The 23,690-nt window shown below is 42.3% G+C and overlaps 2 protein-coding genes across 2 annotated transcripts; both read right to left on the bottom strand.

Moving 5' to 3' along the window:
* Positions 1 to 2,754: 2,754 nt before the first annotated feature.
* On the bottom strand, positions 2,755 to 7,607 carry LOC128707233 (sorting nexin-27). The gene is made up of 5 exons (XM_053802184.1): positions 7,294 to 7,607; positions 4,200 to 4,302; positions 3,398 to 4,126; positions 2,897 to 3,265; positions 2,755 to 2,823 (listed from the first exon to the last, which is right to left on the bottom strand). The coding sequence occupies exons 1-5, from the start codon at positions 7,605 to 7,607 to the stop codon at positions 2,755 to 2,757; spliced, it is 1,584 nt and encodes a 527-aa protein (XP_053658159.1).
* Positions 7,608 to 9,978: 2,371 nt separating this feature from the next.
* Positions 9,979 to 21,773, bottom strand: LOC128710329 (tyrosine-protein phosphatase non-receptor type 9). The gene is made up of 7 exons (XM_053805379.1): positions 21,717 to 21,773; positions 18,906 to 19,139; positions 18,055 to 18,285; positions 12,828 to 13,036; positions 10,944 to 11,549; positions 10,485 to 10,875; positions 9,979 to 10,413 (listed from the first exon to the last, which is right to left on the bottom strand). The coding sequence occupies exons 1-7, from the start codon at positions 21,771 to 21,773 to the stop codon at positions 9,979 to 9,981; spliced, it is 2,163 nt and encodes a 720-aa protein (XP_053661354.1).
* Between the last annotated feature and the right edge of the window lie 1,917 nt (positions 21,774 to 23,690).

Below are 23,690 nucleotides of genomic sequence, written 5' to 3'. Positions count from 1 at the left end.
TGTTCTGCTACATTCGTTTGCTATTCACCTGATGTGATTACGGCTCCATTAGTGCGACTGACCATCTGACGCAGGCTAACGGTGACTTTGTCGATGGTACCGACAGTGGACACATGAATGTGCAATCGTGCGTTGATGATAATGTGAATTGATTGTTTATCATAATCAAACAATTCAAACCATTTATCGATAGCGTAAAAAGATGTTGCACTCATCGAAACGACACAGATGCGAACAAGTGTCTTGATATACGGACAAGTCGATAAGAGGGGTCTGTGGAACTTAAACTGTTTGCTCCTGCTTCTCTTCCGTTCACAATCAATAGCTGCACGAACCTTTGTTTGCAATCAAGATCTCGCAAGTATGGTTTCGGATTACAGTTTTACAGCAGCGAGCGTGTGTGTATGCCATGTTTGTTAGCATCAATTTTAAAACTTTATATAGTATATAGTATCACTGTCATATATATAATAAATTATGATAACTGATCTGCATTTGTTTATACTTCTTCATATTTCATGCTCTGTATCGGGCAAAATCTGTTCATCTCACGATATGAACTTAAGGTTAGATGTACTTAGCTCTTAAGATTATTTTCTTAAAAATTGTCATTTCCTATTGGTTTATCTACCAGTGCTTCTTCTTGCGGGGTTTTCGCGGGTTAGTGGGATGCAAAGTTCTAAACGGAGGTGGAAATTAAAATCATACACGTGCAGAGCATTTCCTGGAGCCATTACATAATCCAAACAATAAATGTTTTTAGTCAACTTTGTTCCACGCTTGTTAGCAAGTGTTCTAACCGTTGCCAATGCAGTATGCCGACTCAAGCTATAGAACAAGCAACCGCCACTTACGCTGCTTGTTTGTGTTATATACGTTCGACTTGGTCGCATTCTGTAATGCTTCTTTTTTTGTTTCATTTCCGTTTTGATTCAACTATAATAGTCTAATATTAAGATTTGCATCTCTCGGGTTTGTTTAACATCTTTATCTACACATTCTGTTCGCATCTAATTGAAATCTTCATTCTTTAATTGCTTCAAATAGTGAGGGGTGCGCAAGCCTATTTAATCATCCGGTGCACAAACTCGTCATAAATGTGGTCAGCAAAACCTAGGGGAGTTGCACTGTTTACTCTTTTGTTTGTTGTGAACGAATGAGTTTTGTATTGTTTTCGTATTTGGTGGCGAAAGTTCAATCTGATGGTCGTGTTTTATATACATTTTGTATGATCTCTACTCCACACACTTCATTTTTCCAATATCCATTTTTCTCTAATTTTGCAGCTGTTTTGTATCTTGCAACATCTAAAAACTACACCATTTTTTTAGTTTCTTTTTTTGCTTCCTTTTTTTGTTACGTTCACCTGCTAACAAACTGTTTTATGCAACATTGATAAACGTAATAATAATGCACAGAGATCCTTAAACTGTTTCCGATCATAAAAGGGATTAATCAAACGGGTCATAGTTGTGTCTTAATGTGGTGCCTCCGTCGAAACTCCGCCCAGCAACAAATGTGTGCGCCTTTTCAACTATCCTCTTGCTAAACTATAATTCACACGATCATCTCAAACTTTGCAGACTAGCGTCATAGTAATGCTGTAAAGGCATCATGGCGAATTGGAATGAAGAAAACAGAGGGCAACAATCAGTAAACATAAAATTGGAATGCAGGTGGTTGTATTTACGGAAGGTTAATCCACCCATACCACGTAGCAGGGGGTAAGTAATGGATTCATTTTCTTCAATTTGGACTGATACTGTGTACTTGAACCGTAGTTTGGGGGAGGAAAGATAATATTTTTCCCCGCTCTCTCTCAGAAGCCACGACGAAGCGTTAGAAAGATTTCAGATTCCGAAACGTTCTACTGACTGTATCACAGAAAACAAATGCGAATAAAAGAAGCGTTTTTACTAAAAGGAATTAATATACGACTTTCTAGCTCACTTACGAACAGTTTAAATATTGCCTTACACAAACTTTGCTCTGTTGCACGTCAACAAAATGGTACCGAAATATTGTTAAACTTTGCAAAATAATTTTAAATATGACATAGCTTCCCCGGTACCAAATTTACACGTTGGGTACCGTTTGATATTGCTCTGGAAAGGTGTAACGTTTTTACTAATACTTCGAGATTGATTTCCACACGAATAGCTCAGCATCATGTTTTCCCCTACCGAACAGTGGCTCAGACCGATACTAGGGCACAGTGTGTCAGAGTAGCAAACACACAACGATGACGCAAGAGGCCTATTCGATGTTCTACGTTGAGATAAATATTTCTTATGTGCCACCGCAGTATAAGTTTTGCTTTTTTGTTTGCCTCTACTACACGATTAGTTATACATATAGTTCAATCAGATCATAGTGGAACATGGCAGAATTTATGGTATTGTTATTTGCTCTCGTTTACCTATTTCCTTGTCTTGTTCATATTACACACCCAAAATTAAGCGAAACTTTCGCTACTTTTTCGCCTTTGATCCAACAAAACAACGCGAGATTGGCTTTTTGTGCCATTCGCTGGTAGAGTTGTTCCGTTTGATCTATCAATAAATTACTTTAGCAACAATACGTGTGTGTGTGTTTGGTGGATGTTTATTGCATCCGTTAACATCGCCGGTCCATCTTGGAGCCCAGTCATGCAGGTCAATTATGCTCAGAATTGATAAACCGGTGTTTTTTTTTCCTGTTTTCGTAGCCAATTCAAATGCATTGTCATGACAAGCGTCTATCGGACGCGTCCGCTTACTCTCCCGTGTCATCCCACGCTCGCTCCTCCATTATCCTGTCGAAGCAGTCGGCCAGGAACGCATGCTACATAACAAAACATCGTAAAATTAATGCCACAATAATGGTGCACGACAATTTGCGTTCTTGTTCAACTTACGTAGGGCGTAAACACTTTCACCCACCGGGGCGGTTTGTCCGAGCGGCTGTACTGAAAGCAAAACGCCATCGATTCCTCGTCGCTTTCCCAGCGCGAAATTGTGGCCCACTGCAGTTCGACCGTTTGTGCTTCGAGTGAACCATCCTCCCGACAGGCATGCAGCCGGAAGCTTTTCATACCGACAGCCGGCACCACGTGGCCCTCCTTGCGACTGTCGCAAGCACAGTGTGGAAAAACGATATCACCGTACCCGGGCAGGGTGCGAGCCAGCGATAGATATTCGTCTGCCTTTTTCGAGTCTTGCAAAGCTTTCAGCTCGTACAGTCGTCCATCTGCCCGTATGTTACTACGATTAACCTCGTCGACGGCCTAGTGATCGGAAAGGGGGAAAAAAGTTGAATATAAAACAGAACTCCCGACTAACCCCTCGGTCGGGCAACAGTCGCATGCGTTGGAAAGTCCAACAGTGGACAGGCATGAGAAGCCCCACATGATGCATACCTGATAGAAAATGAACTTGGCGGCCTGTTCGCCCACCGGAAGCGAAATTTCTCGGTCGATAGAGAACAACCATCGACGCACGCACAGGCACGTGCTGGAAGCCGTACTGTAGTTTTGCACGTACAGCTGATGGGGGATTTCGTGCGGTTGCAGCTTACGCTCGAAGTTGTACTCGACGATTTCAAACAGGTAAAAATATTGCTGCGTGTACGAGGTCAGATTGGCGCGCTGTACCAGCTGCTCCCAGACGAGCTGTGCATTCGCCGATTTGCGCACCGACACCGTCACCACCGCATGGTCCGGTAGCATGATCTTAATGTCGACCGGTGACGCCGCCAGGTCGTCCACCGTGTCCGTGAGAAATTCCTGCACTGCGTCACTCTCCGCGATGACACGCACTGCGCAGACCTTTTCTAGATATTGTTCCAGGCCGCGTCGTCGTGCGTCGAGCTGCTGTTCGTTTAGCTGGAACGGCCACTTGCCGGGCATTTTGGGAAAACTAAACCCTGAGAATTCTTTTTTCAGCTGTTGATGTAAGTTGGAGAATTCGCGGTATCGGCGGGAGCATAACTGCCGACCGGCCATATGGATGTTAAACACGACGTATCGCTCATTGCCACGGTGAATGATATTGTAGTCCGGAATACTAATAGGCAGGCTGCGCTTCTCCGAGTAATCGATGTACGAATATCCGCCGGGATCTTCTGTTGGCTCGAGGCGTTCCGCCTCCTGAAAACAAATATAATGGTTCCATGTGTGATTACTAACGCTCCCTGCTACAACCTCGAGGCACTCTATTTACCTGCTGTGTGACAGATATGACGGTAAGTGTTAAAGTATCTCCACCGGATTTTATGAGATCCACCACTTGCTTATGAGTAGCGCCTTCCACGTTTACATGATTGCTAAAAAAGAGTACAAAAAAGACACACAGTGTGACATTGCGTTTATATCATTGTTTTGCTGCATTCAGCTTCCGATTGTATTTCACCCTAAACAAACACTGTTCACACTCACACAACAGCTCTATCTCTTTGCATGGCTCGCGTATCATTGCGAGCCGAGCGCTATGGTGTTGAGAGAAGCATTGTTCAACAAGCGAAAAATTACACAACCTATAATTTGTGGGCAATTTTAAACTTCTGTCCATCGATGCTTTTGGTCCCCTTGCACTTCGGAGAGGTTTTTAAAACACTAAACAAACCTTCTTTCTGCAACTATACCACTGATAGTGGCGATGGGCTCGATCTTTCGTTTCCGGACACTGTTAACTGCTTCCTCCTCATCGCTACTGTCTGGTAGTAGATCGGCAAAGCGTTGAGGAATTAAAACATCTTCCGTATTCTCTGCATAGTACGACGAATACATGCTTCGTTGCATTGTAAAGTTTAAAATTCGTTTCACTTGCACGCCCAAAAGCTCGATAGCGAAAAGCACAAATTCAACCACCAACGGCGAACTCTCGCAGAGACTGATCTTCTTCGTTACCGATCGTTGATAAAGTAAGCTCGGACAATTTACAACACAGCTCTAGAGCACCTATAGTATCGCCCGGGGCTGGTACGGTTTATCGTGTAATCATTGTAATCATGTGCCTCATGTGGCTGGAAGAATGATGTGTTCCTGCTGGGGCATTATTCACCATGGGAGGTTGTGACAATCGCCCGTGATTGTAGCGATTTTCCCGCGAATTGCGACACCGACCATATCATATCGTTGTCTAGATGTCTAGTGTGCTTACATACATACACTTGCATTCAGCGGGGATTTTGTGGTAGCATACATTTTCACTATCATTTTGTGACGTAAATAACTGTACAAACTTCCACGGCATTGAAGTTCGCTCATATTCTTTTTGCTTGACAAAACCCATTCTGTTACATTAATAACATCGATCAATGGCAAACTTTGAAACCTTTGAAGAATCTACTTCATCGCAATACAGTACCCGTAATGCATGGGACATTCTGTTCGTAAGCTGCGTGGGCTCGAAACTTCATACGCGATTATCTCAAATCTTTGTTTTCACAGTTGGTGGGACTGCCCTCTTGCTTTAAAAAAGTTGCCTGAGCTCATATTCAATGCAATTAAATTATGCTACGTCGGCCAAGACATGTACGCGATCGCAATTCTTCATTATGTTAAAATTGAATTGAAAATTGAACGAGCAAGCCTTCAAGTGCAACATTGACAACTTGTATTGTCTACAATTGATGTTTCATATGACATCTTCTAGCATACCATGTTTTAAACATTCTTTCGCGCTTCTTATAAGCGAAAATTGAAAGCGGGATGCATGCTGCATACGACGGCAATATTCATAATTATCGGTTGTACCGCATTCTTCTGTTCTTTGTTTCGTTTGCTCTTTCATTGCATTATCTGTAAAGAAGTCACAGTTTGTTTTTCTTTAAACGATGTCAATAGTCTTAATTTATGTCGCTTCTTGATCTATTTTGCTGGAAGACAAATTTAAAAGCGTCAACGAAATTATAAACAAATATATTTGGAAAAATGGTGAAAATATGCATCGTTCCGATAAACAACATAATATAAACTATAATTTGAAGCGCATGGTGTAACTGGACATATCCGGTTTAACTTAAAGAGGTTTAAGAACTCCCAAGATTTCTACAACCATGGACATGTGACGTAGCCTTTTTTGACCAACTTCGGTTAGGTTTGTTAATCATTTCATACAGTCCTACATGCGTTAGAGTTGCAAAAATGATATCGGTCATACGGGGGTTGGCACAGACTTGGCTGCTGGATTCTGATAAAGTCTAAACCCGAGGGAAAGAACGCCAAAGTATGTGATTTACATAAGAAAAAAAAAAATGTAACCGTTGCACATCAGATAAGAACCGCCACTCAAATTCTTCTAGCGGTCTGTGAAGTTCTCGGAAAACAGTAACGAACATACAAGGATAATACAGATAACATTCACACACAAAAAAAACGTTACAATGTTTGAGGGTGAACATGTGAGCAAATAACTCTAAACTTTGAAAATTCACAAAAAAGGAGACAAACACGGGCATTGTTTGATAAATAAATTTAAAAAAGCCAGCCACTATTTAATTCCAATGGTGTTATTCTTTTTAAAGCGATAAGAATTTCCACGAAAATATTATCAAATAAGTTAAGCTTTTAAATGCTCTATGGAGAGTTCGTCATTCATGCTCCACTGTACAAGCCTGCTGAACACAGGGCGTACAAAAGGGGAGTATTATTTGGGCCAACATATGTTACATATTGCCATTTCGTACTGTTTGCACGAAACGCAACAGAGGGAACCAAACTAAAATTCCATCCGAACAGAATGGTAATGAACATACACATGGGAAATGTGGAAATAGTTATCAATCATTATCTCACATATACCAGAGCCGGACTTCCGGTTACAGCTCTTATTTTTAATCATCATAACACCAGTAGATGCAGTTTGACGATGGTCTGGTTTGTCCAAAAACTATCTATAAATATCTAACAACAACCATAGACGATTGAGTGATCTTATTCCACAGGAGAATACTACTGACGAGAATGGCCAAACATACGGATGATGACATACTAATTAAATCTTTGTTTTCTTAGGACAGTTCCAGCAGTAGAAAGGTTGAGAATAATTGGTCGGCATTTGATGAGGAAACCGTTCAATTCCACAAACACACACACACAAGCTGTTTCGAGTGCTTTGCTAGGAATTGTCCTCCATCTCCACTTCAACGATAGTACTTCCGGCATAGCTCTAATTTACTGCCCAATCTTGTGAAATAGATTGCGTTCTACAGCATAAGGATAGTACTACTACTTCAAGTGTTCTTATCATAATGCACCACGCCACTTCCGGTAGTATCGAAACGCAATGTGTCTAGAGTGCTGAACCCACTTACACTTCCAGGATTCGGTCGCCTTTTTTAATGCCAGCCTGCTCCGCGGCCCCATTATCCAAAACAGCACTGACGTGTTGCAGTGGTGCATAAAGCTCGCCGTTGATTGATCGCAGCTGCCCACCCTCGCTGACTTGTCCACGAACGTTAAACCCGAAACCGGTTTCTGTCTTGTAGATGGTGACCACCCGGGGACCGTTCGGGTTTTCCTTCACCCCGTTCTTCATCGTCGCCGTTACGCTCCCACCACCTCCACCGCCCGACGGCGCGACAGAGATTGCGGTTGTTGGACCGGATTTGCCATTTTTCGCTTCCATTCCTGTGGGCTTTGTTTTCTTGACTTTGCGCGAAGGTCGGTCGGCTGTGCAATTTCTCGTTAAACTAACGCACCAGCAGCAAATAACGGCCCGAACAAATTCACAAATTCACGCTTCACCACAACACTTTTTTCACATTTTCCCATCCGATAAACAGATCACACTCATGGGCACCGTTCTTTTCCAGTTTTGCGCAAAACCCTCCCCTTTTCGCCACGAAACAAACGAGAAACAAACGGTGAATGTTTTAATCACTTTGGCTTACGGACCCACACGTCGCGAAGAAATGCATTGCATTGCCCAGCAAATATCGACCGTCCCTTTGCCTGAAGGTACGATTTTTTTTTGTTACAAGAAACGTAGAAATCCGCACAGGTCTCGTAATTTCACGAGCAGGAAAATTATATTTTATTCATGGGCTTACTCTCCGTCTCTCTCGTTTGCTCCTTTTGACGTTCGCTGTCAGCCGCAATGACAACACACACTGCAGTAGTCATCGGTCATCCCAAATGACGGCAGAGAGCACGCATATTTCCGACAAAGTTTACCAGATTTGAAAATATAAATAAACAGTTTTACTAACAGCTTGTTTTTTCAACATTGTTAAAGTTACACCACCTCGCATGAAATAAACAGTAATAAACCATGTATGAACAACATCTTTCTCAAGTTTCTTTCAAAATCGAAAGCGATCGAACGATTTTTAACCATTTGTTTGGGCTATATTTTAGATTTCGTTTAACCCTCACAATTATCTACCACTGGCATTTTTTATGATTCAGTACGCTTCCCTCGCAAGCGGTGTACCGACTTAAGAGAGCATCTTACGAACATGCTTTGCTTAACTTACGGAAAGGAGGAAAATAAATTGCCTGTTTATCGGGAATCTCGAGGATTAGGATTTATGAAGTTTGTAGACGATTTGCACGCGTACATTCGGGCAAACTACTTTCATCGGATTTGCTATTGCGAGTTGAAAGAAATGTAGAAACGACCGGGAAAGGTTAACGTTTGCTTACGTGTTTATGATAATACCGTTTGATTATCTGCCCTCACTCGATATTTCACCGTGAGCAAAAAGCTGACGATTCTGTTTTACATTAAAAAGATTAATAATGCGGGTTTCCTTCAAGTTCTGGTTTTGTCGGTGCAGTCAGGCTTGAGACACGGTCGATATTTATTTACGGAACTGGTTGTTTAGACTACTTATTGTGTTTTGTTTTGTATTTTATCTCCCTCGGCACGGCGGCGCGCCGTTCAAATGATTTCCTTTTATTCTTACTAGTTTTTTTTCTTTAAATATTACTACATGTACTTACGAATATCTTCCTCACTAAAGTTAAAATAAATAGAAAAAATAAACTTCTGATATCTTTTCTCTATTTTCTTCCGCATACTTCCTCTTAGCACTTGTCTCGCGCTAGTTGAATGGATTTTCACACATATATAATTGATTCTTCACAATTTCACTGGACTGGATAATCTGTTAGTCGGTTGTTTCTTCGCCTAGAGTGGCCGTTTTAAAATGCAACGGTTTCGAAAAGAAAAGGTTCTTAATTATAATACAATTATTCGATCCTTTATCTGATAGCGAGACTTTACCACTCTACTGTAGGTAGTAGAAAAAGGCTGAAATCTATTTGTATTACGAAGCTATACAATTCTGCAAGATACGACTCTTTCCCCAATACGACTGTTTAGATTCGCTACCTGCGTTTTGTGAATGAATGGATACTTTTTGGAAGAAAATCATTCTGTAGTTGTGCCGTTTTTTGGTGTTAAATCACACTGCAAAAAGCCGAAAAAGACGCCATCAGCAAGAAGGTATGGTCAGCCTCAGCAATATCCCTTTCCGTAATTTGCCAATATCGCTTCGCATGTAATAGTATATCATATCTAATATCGCCTGGTATTTTGCCTATTGCCTGTCAGGTCTTTTCTTTTTATAGTGGTTAGGATCTGGACCGCACAATACGCCTTTGCAGTTTAAAACAAATGATACGTTCTTCCAAAACAGAAAAGCAAATCTCACATGCTTTTACACGTACACCAAATCCGCACGATATGGTCCACTTGCAGAAAGAGTTGCGAGTACGCTTGCGTGAGAAAGTGATTGGCATTTACTCTGATCACACGGAGAAATAACGATCATGTTGGGATAGCAAGGTTCAACAGTTGCAAAGTGGCGTTTGGTAGATTAACAACTGTTCATCGCACAAACCCTAATGATAGCTGTCGATTTTATCACCTTCCATACCATTCCCCAATCGGAAGCCAATAATGGCCTGTTCTCATCGTCGTAGATCACAAAGACGCTTGTAAATTACGCTTATTATGCTGGGTTTTTGTTTGTCACTTACGATTCTTCTTTCTAGTCGGATTCTTCGTCCCGATCGTCAAACTCCGAAAGATCTACCGACTGTAACATGGAGCGTGAAAGCGCGTATTCAATCAGGGCCAAATGACAGAACACATACTGGTCCGGCATTTGTATCGAGTATGCCCGTTGTGAGCGTATTTTCTCTACCGTTCCCTTGATGTCGGCCGTACCAACGTCCTCCAGGCGCGATATACAAATGTCCAACGTTATGAATGTACCCGTTCGTCCGATTCCGGCACTGCAATGAACCACTATAGGGGGTCCCCGTGGATGACCGGCCCAAAGGTCGCCCAAACATTGTACCATCTCTGCCTGCTTCTCGCGGGCACGTTGCAGGAAATTTAGCATAGCCTTAGCCGACGAGGGCACACCGTAGTCTGGCCAACTGGTAAACTGCCAATGGGATACGCACCTTACCTCATCAGTCTGTAAAGGAAGAAAATTTGCTTTCATAAGTACTGCACTTCCTTCAGCAAGGATATCGATTGATTGCTTACCTTAATATTTCTTATTTCCAACTCTACCACCGTGTAATCTTCATTAGTTTCTATCGACATAGTCCGCAATCGAAATGAACCGTACTCCGCTATGCCGCCTTCGCTAGGTTCCCAATACTGACCGCATTTGGCGCGACCCCGCTCCATCACCCTCGTTGTCATGATGATCAACAAACAGTGCTGTTCCCAGACCATGCGCCAAAAGTCATACGATGTCTTTGGCAGTGGACCCTGTGTGGAGATGTACGCATTCTTCTGCTTGTAACCGTCGACGAAATTCGCGTTGATGTAATCCGTCGTCGGATCATCCTCTTCCTGCGATAATACAACGCGACTGTGGTCGTAGCATAGCACATCCGTGTAGCGATTCTTTCCTAAATTATTTCTCAACCTGTAACAGTAATAGAAGAATCACTCATTAATTAACTCTCGCTATTGGAAAACTAACATTGTACTTACTTTGCATGTGTAAAGGTACCATCGGGAGCGCGGGCTTTGATTTCAGTGTACTCCCGAATCAATCCCATCTTGCCACGCTCTCGTACCATCTGCACAATCTGTTCGATCGTTTTCGGATCCCCCTCGGCGCCAGCTAAACTATCGTCGTCGCTAAAGCCCGAAGATGCGCTGCTTGGCGGGTTTTCTGTCCACAGTTCCGAATTGGTGGTATGGTGATTGTGATGCCCAACATTGCCTGTATGATTCCCAGCGAGATGTTGGCTGACACTCACTGCAGCGATATCGCTAATATCATCCACATTTAAGTGATCTTCCACCAGTGTACCATTATTGCCGGAAGGAACTGCCCGGTGGGTATGAGTAGCCACGAAAGCAACGTCCACTAATTCCGAGCCAACTCCACTTAGTAGATGGTGTGCGTCTAATGGACCGGTTCCCGCAGCAATTGCCGCGATTCCTGCACTTCCCATCACGGGACTGCCAGCATTCGGTCCGGCCACGCTAGTGGAGCTGTTTTGAGAATCTTGTGGCTGCTGTTGTTGCTGGCCTGCTGTCGCAATAATTTCGTCTTCACGATTCGTCATCGATTTGTAACAATGTAACAACCTGAAATTGTACAACACAATTAATACTTCTTCTTTATTCCGGCTCGTGTATGAGTGAAAGACGAATATACAACACTTGTGTAGTGTCTAATATCTTCAATACTGAGGAATGTCTAAACGGAATCATGATATGCTAACAAATATCCACGTGAACATAAGATCTGTGCAAATATGACAAAAAACCCATGAAATGATCAGGAAGAGAATTAAATTAAGATCAATGCCTTCACCGGTTGTTTTCGACCGGTACTCACGATAAGTCAAAGAAACCAATTTACCAAGCACAATAATGACTAAATTAACCCGCAAGCTATTTAGCATCAAAACAGTTATGAATGAAGAAATAATCTTATGAAATATGACTGATAATCGTAAAGATATCAGCAAATATTGGAAATGTGCACAATGTTTTAACAGTAAATGCATTAAACTTTCATTCAAACATATTATCAAAGACTGTGTATCAAATGCTGAACCGATGACCATTGATCATCAGTTGAAATGTTAGTTTTTTTTACGACCGATGTCATTGTAGTCACTGAGCGAGATAAATGGAGCTATAAATTACGAAAATGTTTATTTTTCTAGTGCTAGCAAATGTATAATAAGTTCATTACGTAAGCTAGGATCGCTCATAGTTTAACTAGCATTTGTAGTTGTTTAAAACAAAGGTCCAGCACGGAACAGATGATGATGCCGATGGGAAATCAAAACTTTGTAAAGTCCACATAACACAGGAAATGTTTTTTTTTTGTTTTGCAAAACGTGAAAATGTTATGTATCTGAGGTGAGCGAATGTGAATCAGTGAGGAATTCTGATGCTCGAATTAATGAGGAAAACGGTTTATTTCATTTTACCTTAAACTTGGCATGCACAATAAATGACGCAGTCCAACACCCAGAAACTGTATGATTTGTGCATCCTGCGAAAGGAGATGTTGATTTTTATAGGGACAAACATCGAAAATTTGGAACCCCAGGATACAAAAACAAAAAACACTACCAAACTCAACTCAGCTTGACATCATGAGTAAGTTACACACACACAAAATGAGGAAGAATGTTTAGTGCCCTCGCATTGTTTTACAGTGAAAGAACAATTGAACAACCATAAATGCAAGAGGGAATACAATAGCCACCACCATAAAGGTGCTATACCAAGAAGGAATAGTGGAATGGCTTTATATGAAGATATCAACAGAGAACTGCACAACAATACTGAATATCGCTTCGCCTAATGGTATGTTGCATCCGAGCTGATGCTTTGCAGTTTACTCACCATGAGGAATGATCGACTTCTAAGGTACCACCTAACCGAACCGGCAGAGATTCCCGAGGAACATGTAAACTCAGCTGCGGTATTGATACGGTGAAAACACGCTCGCGCAATTTCTCACGCACAAATAGCCGTAAGATTTTGAACGGTGCCTTAAACCAAAGCGGAGCCGTTACGATGAGGACCTTTTTCAACCGTGCTGGATAACCACCCTGTAAAGAGAAGAATATACAAAAAAGGGTTTAAGATATGTTTCGCACCGAGTGCTGGAAATAAAAAATATTCGCCACAGTGTTTCAAACATCTGGAAAATACATCCAATAAATCACATATCAAAATGGCTGGTTATATAGCCAACCAATTAAATCTCCTTCGTAACATGAGCGAAATATGAACGCACACCGTGTGCATCAGGTTAAATAGGCCACTGAGCTGACCTGTGAGCTGAAAAGTAGGTCAACTTTGATACCAGGGCGGCAAAACATTGCACAAATCTTCCTATTTGCTTCATCTTCCTATTGACTAAAAATTCTTAAGTAATTCAGGTCTTTCTATGAAAGTATTTCATCGATTAGTGGATTAGTGCCCTAAGCATTCCAAAGAAATCGTTAGTCAAACGTTGTTGGGTTTTCCAAAATATGCAGTTTCAATGGTAAAGCAGTACACATCAGCGAGCAATAGGGATCTAACTCAAATGAAATAATATCGAAAAACTTTAATACTTGATACTTAACTTTGTGCAGTGCGTTCGTTTAGCTTATAACGATTGTTCGAGCTGATTTTCCTGCAAACACGCACCGGTTGGGATAAAGTATAAGCAAATCAAACTAAAAATAGGACCATTTCTCTAATAGTAATAGTGATGGATACACAGGTAGCCTCTCCGAGAGACGCTATTTTGCGAATCATTGAGATGCAAAATTGAGGGATTAGCTTTAACTAAATTGAATCGGTCGGGCGATATTTTAGAAGAAATATCAAACTTAACAAATCAAATTAGAAAGCAATAACAACAGTTTTTTTATCGCATTCGCTTGAATTTTGTACAATAACATTACTGAGCTACCAAATTCCTGGACCAGCGTATCTGCAAATCCGCGATTTTCTGATACCGTGTATCTCGGGAACCACCTGCATTTGATGCGCGCTCTTTTCTAAATCAATCAAGTTTTCCATAAAAAATGTGAATATCTCGTCTAACCAAGAAGCTTCTTTCGGCTATCTCCCATGCCTCTTCCTAGGCAAATCGATTAAATGAATTAATTAATTATTGAACATGATCAGTATACTGCCCGATAGGTTTTAAATAATGGTACCTAAGAACTAAGAATAACAAACAAACTTTATAAATGCGATACGGCTTAATGTCACGCAAAAGCAAGAATTATATTTTTAGCCCTTCGCAGGGAAAACTAGAACGGTTGGATCTAAAGCCAAATCATCACGCCCTTGAACAAGGACAACATTTTGATCTCGTTCCCATCTCTACTGAAAATGGACGGGCTGCTGTGTTTTTTTCTGCGAAACTAAGCATGTGTTTTTCATGACCACTTTCGCTATTGAGGGATAATGTGCCTTCTCTATCTTTTTGAAAGGGTTTGACAACTTTCAAATGAGATCAATTGAAACATTTTTTTCATATTTTGATATCACGCATTTACAATCCACCTCACTGTCAAGTAAACATCATCCGTCAGGGATCTTATTTGGACATCTTCTCCGGCACTTTCCACTGGGCATCATTACACACAATTGTTTCCTCACACAACGTTTGAAGTAAAATGCGTGGGTTTATAATACGTCCATGGCCGGTACATATATGAGATAACTGAAACGTTATAACCGATCGATGCTCTTGACATTCGGGGCACGATGTATTATCACAAACGCATCATACAAATTTTAAGGGTTGCCAGGCAAACATTTGCTCCTAACAAATGTGGCGCAACACCCGTGTGCCATACTAACCTTCGCAGTGTACGCTTTGCTGTTTGTCGGTTTTACGCAGGTATCCTTAACATTTCACGAAGGGACACTGTCGATTTGGCCATCTGCCGCAGACGTGCATTTGTTAGTTTGCGAATCACTGTTGCGTTGGCAATTTTCCACACAAATATTGCCTCTCAAACAGCGGCAACTACCGACCCGAACAAAACACAAAGGAAATATTTATAACTTTTTCCCCAACCCAAAACCGCTCGCAACGGGACGGACGGAAATGAATTTTTCCACAAAATCGATAACACACTTGCCGCGGTCGCAGCACCACGGATTGACTACCCCGTTCCGTTTTCGCTTGTATGATGTTTCTTCTTTCACTGCACACTTTTAAGCTTCACAAATCCCACGCCTTCTGTATGCAGGTGTATACGCACGGTTCGCAGATTCGCCGATTTGCTGCGAAAAAGCCGCAGGGAAACAACACAATGAGGAAAAATCCCTTTTGGCCTCAGGACACACTTGTGCAAAAGAAGCACGCCGAGAGATTTTCACGTTCAAAAACAAACACTAGCTGACATGCGACACAGGGCGGTGTTGGTGGTGGTGGTGGGACACACACCACAGAGAGATGTCACGATTCGCAAAAGGGTCGATACACCAACTGGTCGAGGCGTTTTTCACTTCAACAACCAATATGCACCGTTGCCTTGTACGCACAAACGTTGAACAGTATCCGAAATAGCTTTGTCAACTGACAGGCAAAACATTAAGGGTTTGCTTTCGGCACTGCGAAATCAACACCGTCCCTTGGTTTGCCTATTGTATCAAACGTGCACGAACTTCATGCATACTGATTAGCGTGTGGTCACTTCGTAATATGGCGCTGATTTCGGTACCCTGTGTGGTAGTTGTGTGTTGTGTAGTTAAAATGGGTTTTGTGCAATAAAATACGATTAGGGGGAAAGGCACGAATGCGCTTGCGTTTCCCGTGCACACACAACCGTGTGCTGCTTCACGAAACAACACAAACTGAAATCTTTCCCATCGTGTTAGCATCGACAAACGCGTGCGCCTTAAAACACCGCACGCACACGCATTTTATCGGTACACATACACACGCATGACATACGGACCCTTCCAGCACACAATCAAACATTCAACTTCGTAGAAACGCTAACCAAACACACGCACACAGCGATGGCACCATTGCTATCCGCGCTGTCAGGATAACTTCGAAACGTCCTTGCCCGATGAGAAAGGAAATGCAAATAGAATACCGATGCGTTTTGTTATTACAACATGCAGGTTGCCGCAATAAAAACAAGCCAACGAGAGAAATAAATTTAGAATACCTATTTCGGGGAACGTTAATCGACTAGCGTGTTGTTGTTTTCCAGATGTGCAGCTTCTTAGAACGAAATACAACAATAAACAGTAAAATGTAATTTTCTGATTGGCAACAACGGGAACGTGATTCATAGTGTTGGATAAACTGTATACGTTGTGTACAGACAGATGAATTTTAAGCTTCACTTTAATTGCAGTTCTTGAGATAATCCCCCTGCAGTGGGTTCAATGAACTCTTGCTACCCTCATTCCATCTACGAAGAGACAGAATTTGCGCCACTGAAGTTGAAAAATGTCATTTCTAGCCTGAATTCAAAGCCTAAGGAGGAACCTTTAGTGGCAGAGTCCTAATCGTAGTGTTCGGAATATTGAATATATTCATCCTCTTACTTTGAATGAGAATACACAGAGTTCATTGACTACTTTTGGCACTAAAATCTCTACAAATCTTGAAGCTGCTGAGGTAGGAACTCATTGAGTATTAACACCTCAGGTCTTATGAAAGTTGAAGAGCTGAACTTTTCAACCCCTATTCTGAGTTATGAGCGTCTGAAACATTTCAATCTCTTCTTATGTCAAGTTCCAATTCGTGATTCTTGATGGACGCACGTTGTTCTTCACACTTCGCACAGAATGAATTTCAAATCACTATAACTCAGTATCGCGTCACTTTATGGGGCCACAGTACTTGCTCGTCAATACGTAGTCAACTTAAACATTCATTCCACACACGGACAATAATAAGACCAATTCCCTACGGATGCACTGACACTGATGAGATCAGTGAATGAAGCGCAAAAACACACACTTAGCTAACGTCCTCAGGCAAACGCATGCGCTGATGCCTCGAGTAAATGTTGTTAAGGGAACCACTAGGTTGCACGATGACTTAATGAATGACAACACACGCTTAGCGCAAAACAAAAACCAGTCGTGGCGTCCGCAGGTAAGTAACTGCGGCGTAGGTAAGCAAATCAACAGCAACAAAATTAAGCGATCATGTCGTCCCTCTTTAATTTCATTACTCCCGCGGTCTGACTGACTGATCTACGTCGGAATTTGAATTCATTCAATGGGTCGAACAGCAGCGGAACAACAGGTGATATCTCTCCCAAGATGGACTTGACTGCCTGCCTCATCGGCGTTCCGGGGCATCCAGGCGTATATTTCGACTTCCAGGAAATCCGTAGTGTGCGCCCGCGTTTGCTTAGCTCACTGCCTTCACTTACTGTTTGCTTGATGGTTTGTCGTTTTGCACCGCGTACAAATTGCTTCTTCTTCTGTTGCTGCCCTTCTTATTTACCGTGCGACAGTATAGAAGTGGACTTCCGCTGCGTATGTACGGGAAGGTACGTGATCACACACGAAAGCTTACCATAGCACACACAGATACATTGGGAACGCAATATGCGCCATGGTAGCACGACCGCGTCTCAATTGAAACAATTTGGATATTGTCACCGCGTGTGTACGAGGGCACGAACTATCCACACAAACACACAAACAAGCACGTGGCAACAAGACACACTGCCGGCGGGGACATCGATATGCGCTATCTTAATTATGACGTATCAAATATAATCCTCGCCACGCAGTACAACGCCCGCGAAATGTTCGGTCACCCTAGCAGAGACCAACTAACCATGCGCGGTCGGCTTGATCGGTTGGTCGGCGGTTCCCGCTTACAGTTCATGCTGGTGGGCGCGAAAGTCATACGTAACCTTCGTCATCTCTACACACGCGCGCTTCAAATAGCACCAAACAAAGGTGCGAATAAATTAACCAACCATCGTGTGTGTTGGGAACTTTCGAACTCGTATTTTTTCTACATACAAGGAATCATACTCGGCCACCAGGATGTCTATTCCATTTGCGTTGATTCATAAAGTGTCACGATGATATCGAATACATGAAATTCAATCATAATTATGTTCTCCTTTACCTTTAGCAGTGTGAGGATCTTTTGTGATAGATCGTAATCAAAATTGGAATACTTCGAAGTGCTCATATCGTAGATGAATACTAAGCCTGCCTTCTGTGTCTCGGTGCTCTGTAACGCCACATCCAGCTGATAAACGACCCCTTGAAGTGTTGTTTTATGGGTCACGGTCATCGGATAGTGCAGATTGGCGGTAAATAGTGCGATCGCTGCACCACTGGCATCTCGTCCGGGCTTTAAAAGGAAAAAAAGGAAAGAAACATTAGTTGTTAAACGCGACATACAAGTATGACGGATAATTGGTTTAGCATTCAAATATTACGTTTATGGGTAGATTGAAAATTATAGGCTTCAGTTTTGGGGAAACAGGAAGGAACTTTTGAAGCGGTCCCATAGCGGAACGGGAGGAAGTGTTTGTCTAATACGAAAAAAGAACGTCGCGTATCGAATCACATCTGGATATCGGTGATATAAAAATAGCACTAGTAAACCATCGAAAGATCAGTAAAGCTAAGATCAAAAAGATTTTTTGTTCTTCGTCAGAATGCCGTAACGAAGATCAAGAAAGTATCCAGCCAAAATATCAACATTCTGAAAAACAATTCATCAAACGTGTTCAAAACTGCTCGTATTGATTCACACACAGCGATCACTTTGAAAGCGAACTCCCCGAGAAGACATCGAACAACACATTCATCAAACTGGAAGCGGATGTACCATATCCGGCTCGGAAGAAGTGTGCATGAGACGATAAACAATTCTTATTCTCAATCCTGCTAAAATCCACTCTTATTGCTATGCGTAAAACAAAAGTCAAGCAACCAATATACACATTGTCTAACAAAATATCTTACCAAGATCGTGAACTTGCCGGTCTCCAACTCTGCACGAAGTGGTTCATTCAGTGGATCGAATCCGTACAGCCCTTCTCGTTGCCGAATCAGTTCATGCTGCTCGTATAGTGCCATTGCTCGCGTGATGTCATATTTGCGTGCCAACAGGAAGCGGGTTGCAATCGCCGGTGTCACGGCCTTTCGGTTTGGATCATTGTTGGAGCTATTGATCCGATCGATAAATTGTTTTACGACCTGTTGAAAGAGATGTAGGATGTGAAAGGAAACTGTATTGCCGTTTTCAACGTAACACTAGTATATAAATATAGGTAAGGGTTCAATATACTCAATGTTACAATATATTCATACGAATGTGTCGCCATGTTGTGCAAAAAATTGGTTAAAATAACATTTCAACCAACAATTTAAAGAAACCTATCTGCATTAAAATGTGTGTATTACAGGCGAGCGTTCATTTTCAGAGCGGAACGAGTTTCGATGAGCAAAATTGGTACACCAGGAACACATAAACACAATTGTTTCTTCATTTGCGCAGACGATATTGGATATTGTGAATCTTCATTTCGATAGAATATTTTGCTTTAAGAAATTTAAAATCGAGATACAGTGCTTAAAATAATTACAATACAGCTAGTTTTCAGGGAGTAAACGAAATAAAAGAAGATATATTTCAAAATGAAGTATTGCAAGGTAATTAAAGTTAACAAAAATACCCGAAATTTCGCATCAAAGGCCCTAATAATTGCATGGCAGAAATTACCTGCCTAACTGTCTTCGAGTTTTGTTACGGACCGTATTGTTTCCTAACCGATGGTTGATCCCAATTGCTGCCAGACAGACAGCAAATAAACTGAGGATGCAATATATATAGGAGCAAGACTCAATAAAGCAATGGAAGAAAACAGCGAATAGGAGCAATAGGAAGCGATACGAATTGAGGAGCATGGCGAAAACGCTTCTGCTTCTACGATAAAACTACAAACACCACCAGCAACGATCCCAGTGCTGCTGCCTTGGGCAGCTGTGGAGCTGCATAACGGTTCCAATTCGGAACAACGCACGGGCGAAAGTCTTCGGAGGGAAACAGCGAACCAAATGCGCGCATCTGTTGGGTCATGTTCGAGATCGTGGCTTTGCTTGCTGCTGCCGGTTTCGAGAGCTTTTATCGAATTTGGCTACGAAACACGATCGGGATCGTCGGTCGTATCGGAAAAGAAAGTTTTGCGTACAATTTTGATTGAACGTGGAAAATCCACCGATGAATGGAGGTATATTTCATTTTTCACCCCACGATGGAGAACAATTAATGCATAGACATGCGTTTTATGTAGAAAATATTTTCGTTTTATGTCTTTAATTTCGGAAAATTTCTCTTCCTTTCAGGCAGAATTTCATTTCATCTGCTTCCACCATCCTATCGCCACCCTTTTGCTGTTACTCTAACATAAATAAATTGGACTTAACTGTGTAAAGAAACTGGCTAGATCATTTGTTTACGGTACAATCCTGCGGAGCGAGGCATCGAATAATGTTCTCGCTCCAATGCTGGGCTGCAGTTGCAATTATTGCAACGTTACACCCCATCCACCACCCAACTTTCGAAGGAAACCCGTTTGTTGACCGATTTTCGACCTTTTCCCAGCAATAAAACCTAACCGCCGTTTGGGTCCAAGCGGAAAACCGCAACAACCAAATCCACACCACAAATACGATCCCCAAAGCGAAACAAGACGACCAGGGAAGCTATCAACGCCGGCCGGTACCGGCAGGAAATGGCTTCTTGGTGAGCTGGGAAGGATATATGCAGCGGAAGATATCCAACCCGAAAAGCTTTGGAACGGGTGTACGCGCGAGCAGGTTTCTGCAGCATTACCTACATTAACTTGAGGCGCAAACCCGGGACGAGAAAAGCAGGTTCTACGGGTGTAGCAAAGCCAGCGTCTAAACCGCAACTACCGCCTGCGTGCCAGCACCCCAGCACTTGTCATCGTCATTATCACCGCGAGGGAGCTCGGAGAGCTGCAGTTAGATGTATCCGTTTCAAGGCTGAAGACCGGCCACCGACAACCAAACCGACCGTACGCTTACAAAATGCACCCCAAACTACACTGTCACTGCCGCCGATGCTGAGTCGCCGATCAGCGTGTGTGAGAGCTAATTCTCCTCGACTGCAGTCGATGGTTCTGCGCTCGGACCGGGCGCACACGTACGCGTTTTCCGCTTCATTTGAATATATGACCGGAAAGAAATAGGTCAAATTGATGGAAATGGTAATTATGTTTATCGAAGCAGCGGGAGTCCTACCATTCGTTTCTGGATTCCGGGCCAAAGCCAAAGCTGTATTGGAGCACTGTGAGCTGTGTGAGCACGGAAGAGTCACAATTCCCTTTTTATTTTTGTCATTTAATGCCCTTAGCGACTTTGAGACGACACTCCGACCGGTATTTAGATTCTTGAATCGCAACAAATTAACACAAGAAGCTCGCGTTGGGAGTTTTTAACGAAAAGACCCCAATCAATTCTCTTATAACAATCGAAATTTGTTATTGCTTATTTATATGGCACCCATTGGACTGCAATCGCGGATCATTCGATCTTCCCTCACGGGCAAAAAGTTTGCAACACTTGCAGCAAGTCTCGCACACGCGGGAGGGAAAGCTGTAGTGCTGTTTTTGAATCGCTTTTTTTATTGTGTTTCATAAAAATGAAAATAGTTCAACGGAAAACCCCAATCATTGGCCAGTTGTAAATCTAAAAACAATGTGTGTAAGGACGACGGGAGAAGACAGCTTATTGCTACGGGGTTTTTACCTTCAAGGCCCAAAGCAGGACAAGATCCATGATCGTGATCTTATTTTTCTTTTTCATAGTATCGCGTCGCACTTGCGGCTGTGTATCGCTATTGCTTATTTGCTGTTAAAATACATTACAATTCACCAAAACACTCGCTCTAAACGTAGCCAGACATTGCTTTCCTTCCAATGCCGTCTTCTTTTTGTCGGTTGAGGATCTCAATAAAAAAAAACCCCTCCAAACGGAAGTATTAATTGAACGAGTATCAGCACCGTACCACCACACACGCTGGAGCTGATGATTCACTTTCACATTTTACTACATTTCTCTGCAGGGCATCTTTTACTTTCCGACCACGGAGCAAATTGCACTGGCGGAGGTCAGCGTCTGCCGAGCGCCTGGCCGCTGCCGATTTAATAACGACACTATAACGGAACACTACCACCAGCGCGAAGAAATTCGCGAAGCCCAGACCGCGACCACAAACACACTCTCACGCGCACAGCATCTGTGTTTTTTTCTGTACGATACGTTGCACCGTTGTAGAAAAAATGGTGCTGCTGCTGCTGGATCGCGACCGTCGTGTGTCTATCACTCAGCCAACACAATTTAATTTTTTTGTACAAAATTTCACCCAATTCGTGGTGCACACATCGTGCACGGGTAAAGCGTAATTCACAGTTGAACGTGACTGTTTGTTCCACCAGAACGAATAGTAACCGGAAACTGGGCCCCGTGTAGCGAGTCGGATGCGGATGTCTCTAACTCGCCGTCGCCGTCTGACGAGTCGAAGATGTTCGCCACTCTGCAAGCTGGCGACGCGACCACCACCAAACGTACACTGCGAAGAAATGGGCTTGCTTTCTTTTCACCGGGACGGTGGGCTTCTGCCGACCGAGACCCGCGGGCTCTCGTCGAACTGCATTTTGCAATACCACTACATCAATCAATGGTCCGCTCTTGAAAGCGTACGTAGCTGGTTTGGAGCACCGATCAGCGGATCGCTGGAAAATTCCAGCCTCACACCCGTCGACCAACACACGATCGTGTAGAGACGATCAAAGCGAACGGTGCTCGCGATCGCGGAGACTTGTGGCAGTATCTTCGAAGAGAGCAACTAACCAACGATACAGGGAGAGGATGAGCTGGTGAGAGCTGTACCTCGATCACCGCGGTCTTTGCTCATGCGGTACGGCGGCAACATACGTGCTCTTTCCAACATAAATCCAAATCCCGCGTTGGAGAGCATTTCGTTACATATCTTTCTTCGAATCTTTCGACCTGTTTGGTCAAGAAAGTAGGAAGAGGATGTAGGTTAATTCACTACAAACTATACCAAACCGTGGTAGTAGTTGTGGTAGTGGGTCATATATTTGCTATCGACGAAATGACTTACTCGATTTCAAAACAATTTCGTCTATTCTGACAGACTTTACAGAGAGTGTAATGAAAACAAGATATATTAAAAATAATTTGCCGATCAAAATTTTACACAAGATCTACAAAATAACAATTTCTCGCTTCAATACTCTATTTCTTGTGTTTCAAACAGACCTGACAAATTTATGATTCTGAACAGGTCATTACATAAATTAACAAACAAATGGTTGCAAACGGATGAAATCATCAATGGATATGACAAAATCATTGGGGTTATCTAGCTTGATAGATACATTATAAACATTATATGTTCGTTAACAAAAAATTGCATGAACGTCATTAACATGGATAAGAGATAAGAGAATTACACTCGACAAGAATCTAATCTCGTCTATGATTAAAAACAGATTGATTGATTGAATCAGAACGAAGATTGATTGATTTTGCTGAACTCCCTTAGAGTTTTTCTAAATCAAACTAGTTTTAAATACTTGGTAAAACATTTTAGAAACAAATGAAATAAACTCTTAACTCGTCACCATAAAAAAGAATCATACGCATCGAGGATCGTAGATCGAACAGATCAGATAAGGCTAAGAAGACCATTACATT

Source organism: Anopheles marshallii, chromosome 2, assembly GCF_943734725.1.
Source record: "Anopheles marshallii chromosome 2, idAnoMarsDA_429_01, whole genome shotgun sequence".
Classification (NCBI taxonomy): domain Eukaryota; kingdom Metazoa; phylum Arthropoda; class Insecta; order Diptera; family Culicidae; genus Anopheles; species Anopheles marshallii.
The sequence above is the reverse complement of the archived record's forward strand: the minus strand, read 5'-3'. Positions and strand labels throughout refer to the sequence as shown.

Bases quoted from the DNA above. Each gene is read 5' to 3' on its own strand.
- LOC128707233 (XM_053802184.1), bottom strand. From the start codon at position 7,607: ATGGAAGCGAAAAATGGCAAATCCGGTCCAACAACCGCAATCTCTGTC. The intron at 4,127-4,199 runs GTAAATAGAGTG...ATTTGTTTTCAG, and splicing joins TCATATCTGTCACACAGCAG to GAGGCGGAACGCCTCGAGCC. The intron at 2,824-2,896 runs GTAAGTTGAACA...TTTGTTATGTAG, and splicing joins TGAAAGTGTTTACGCCCTAC to CATGCGTTCCTGGCCGACTG.
- LOC128710329 (XM_053805379.1), bottom strand. From the start codon at position 21,773: ATGAAAAAGAAAAATAAGATCACGATCATGGATCTTGTCCTGCTTTGG. The intron at 19,140-21,716 runs GTAAAAACCCCG...CTCTTTCAACAG, and splicing joins TCCTGCTTTGGGCCTTGAAG to GTCGTAAAACAATTTATCGA. The intron at 10,876-10,943 runs GTAAGTACAATG...TTACTGTTACAG, and splicing joins GGTACCTTTACACATGCAAA to GTTGAGAAATAATTTAGGAA.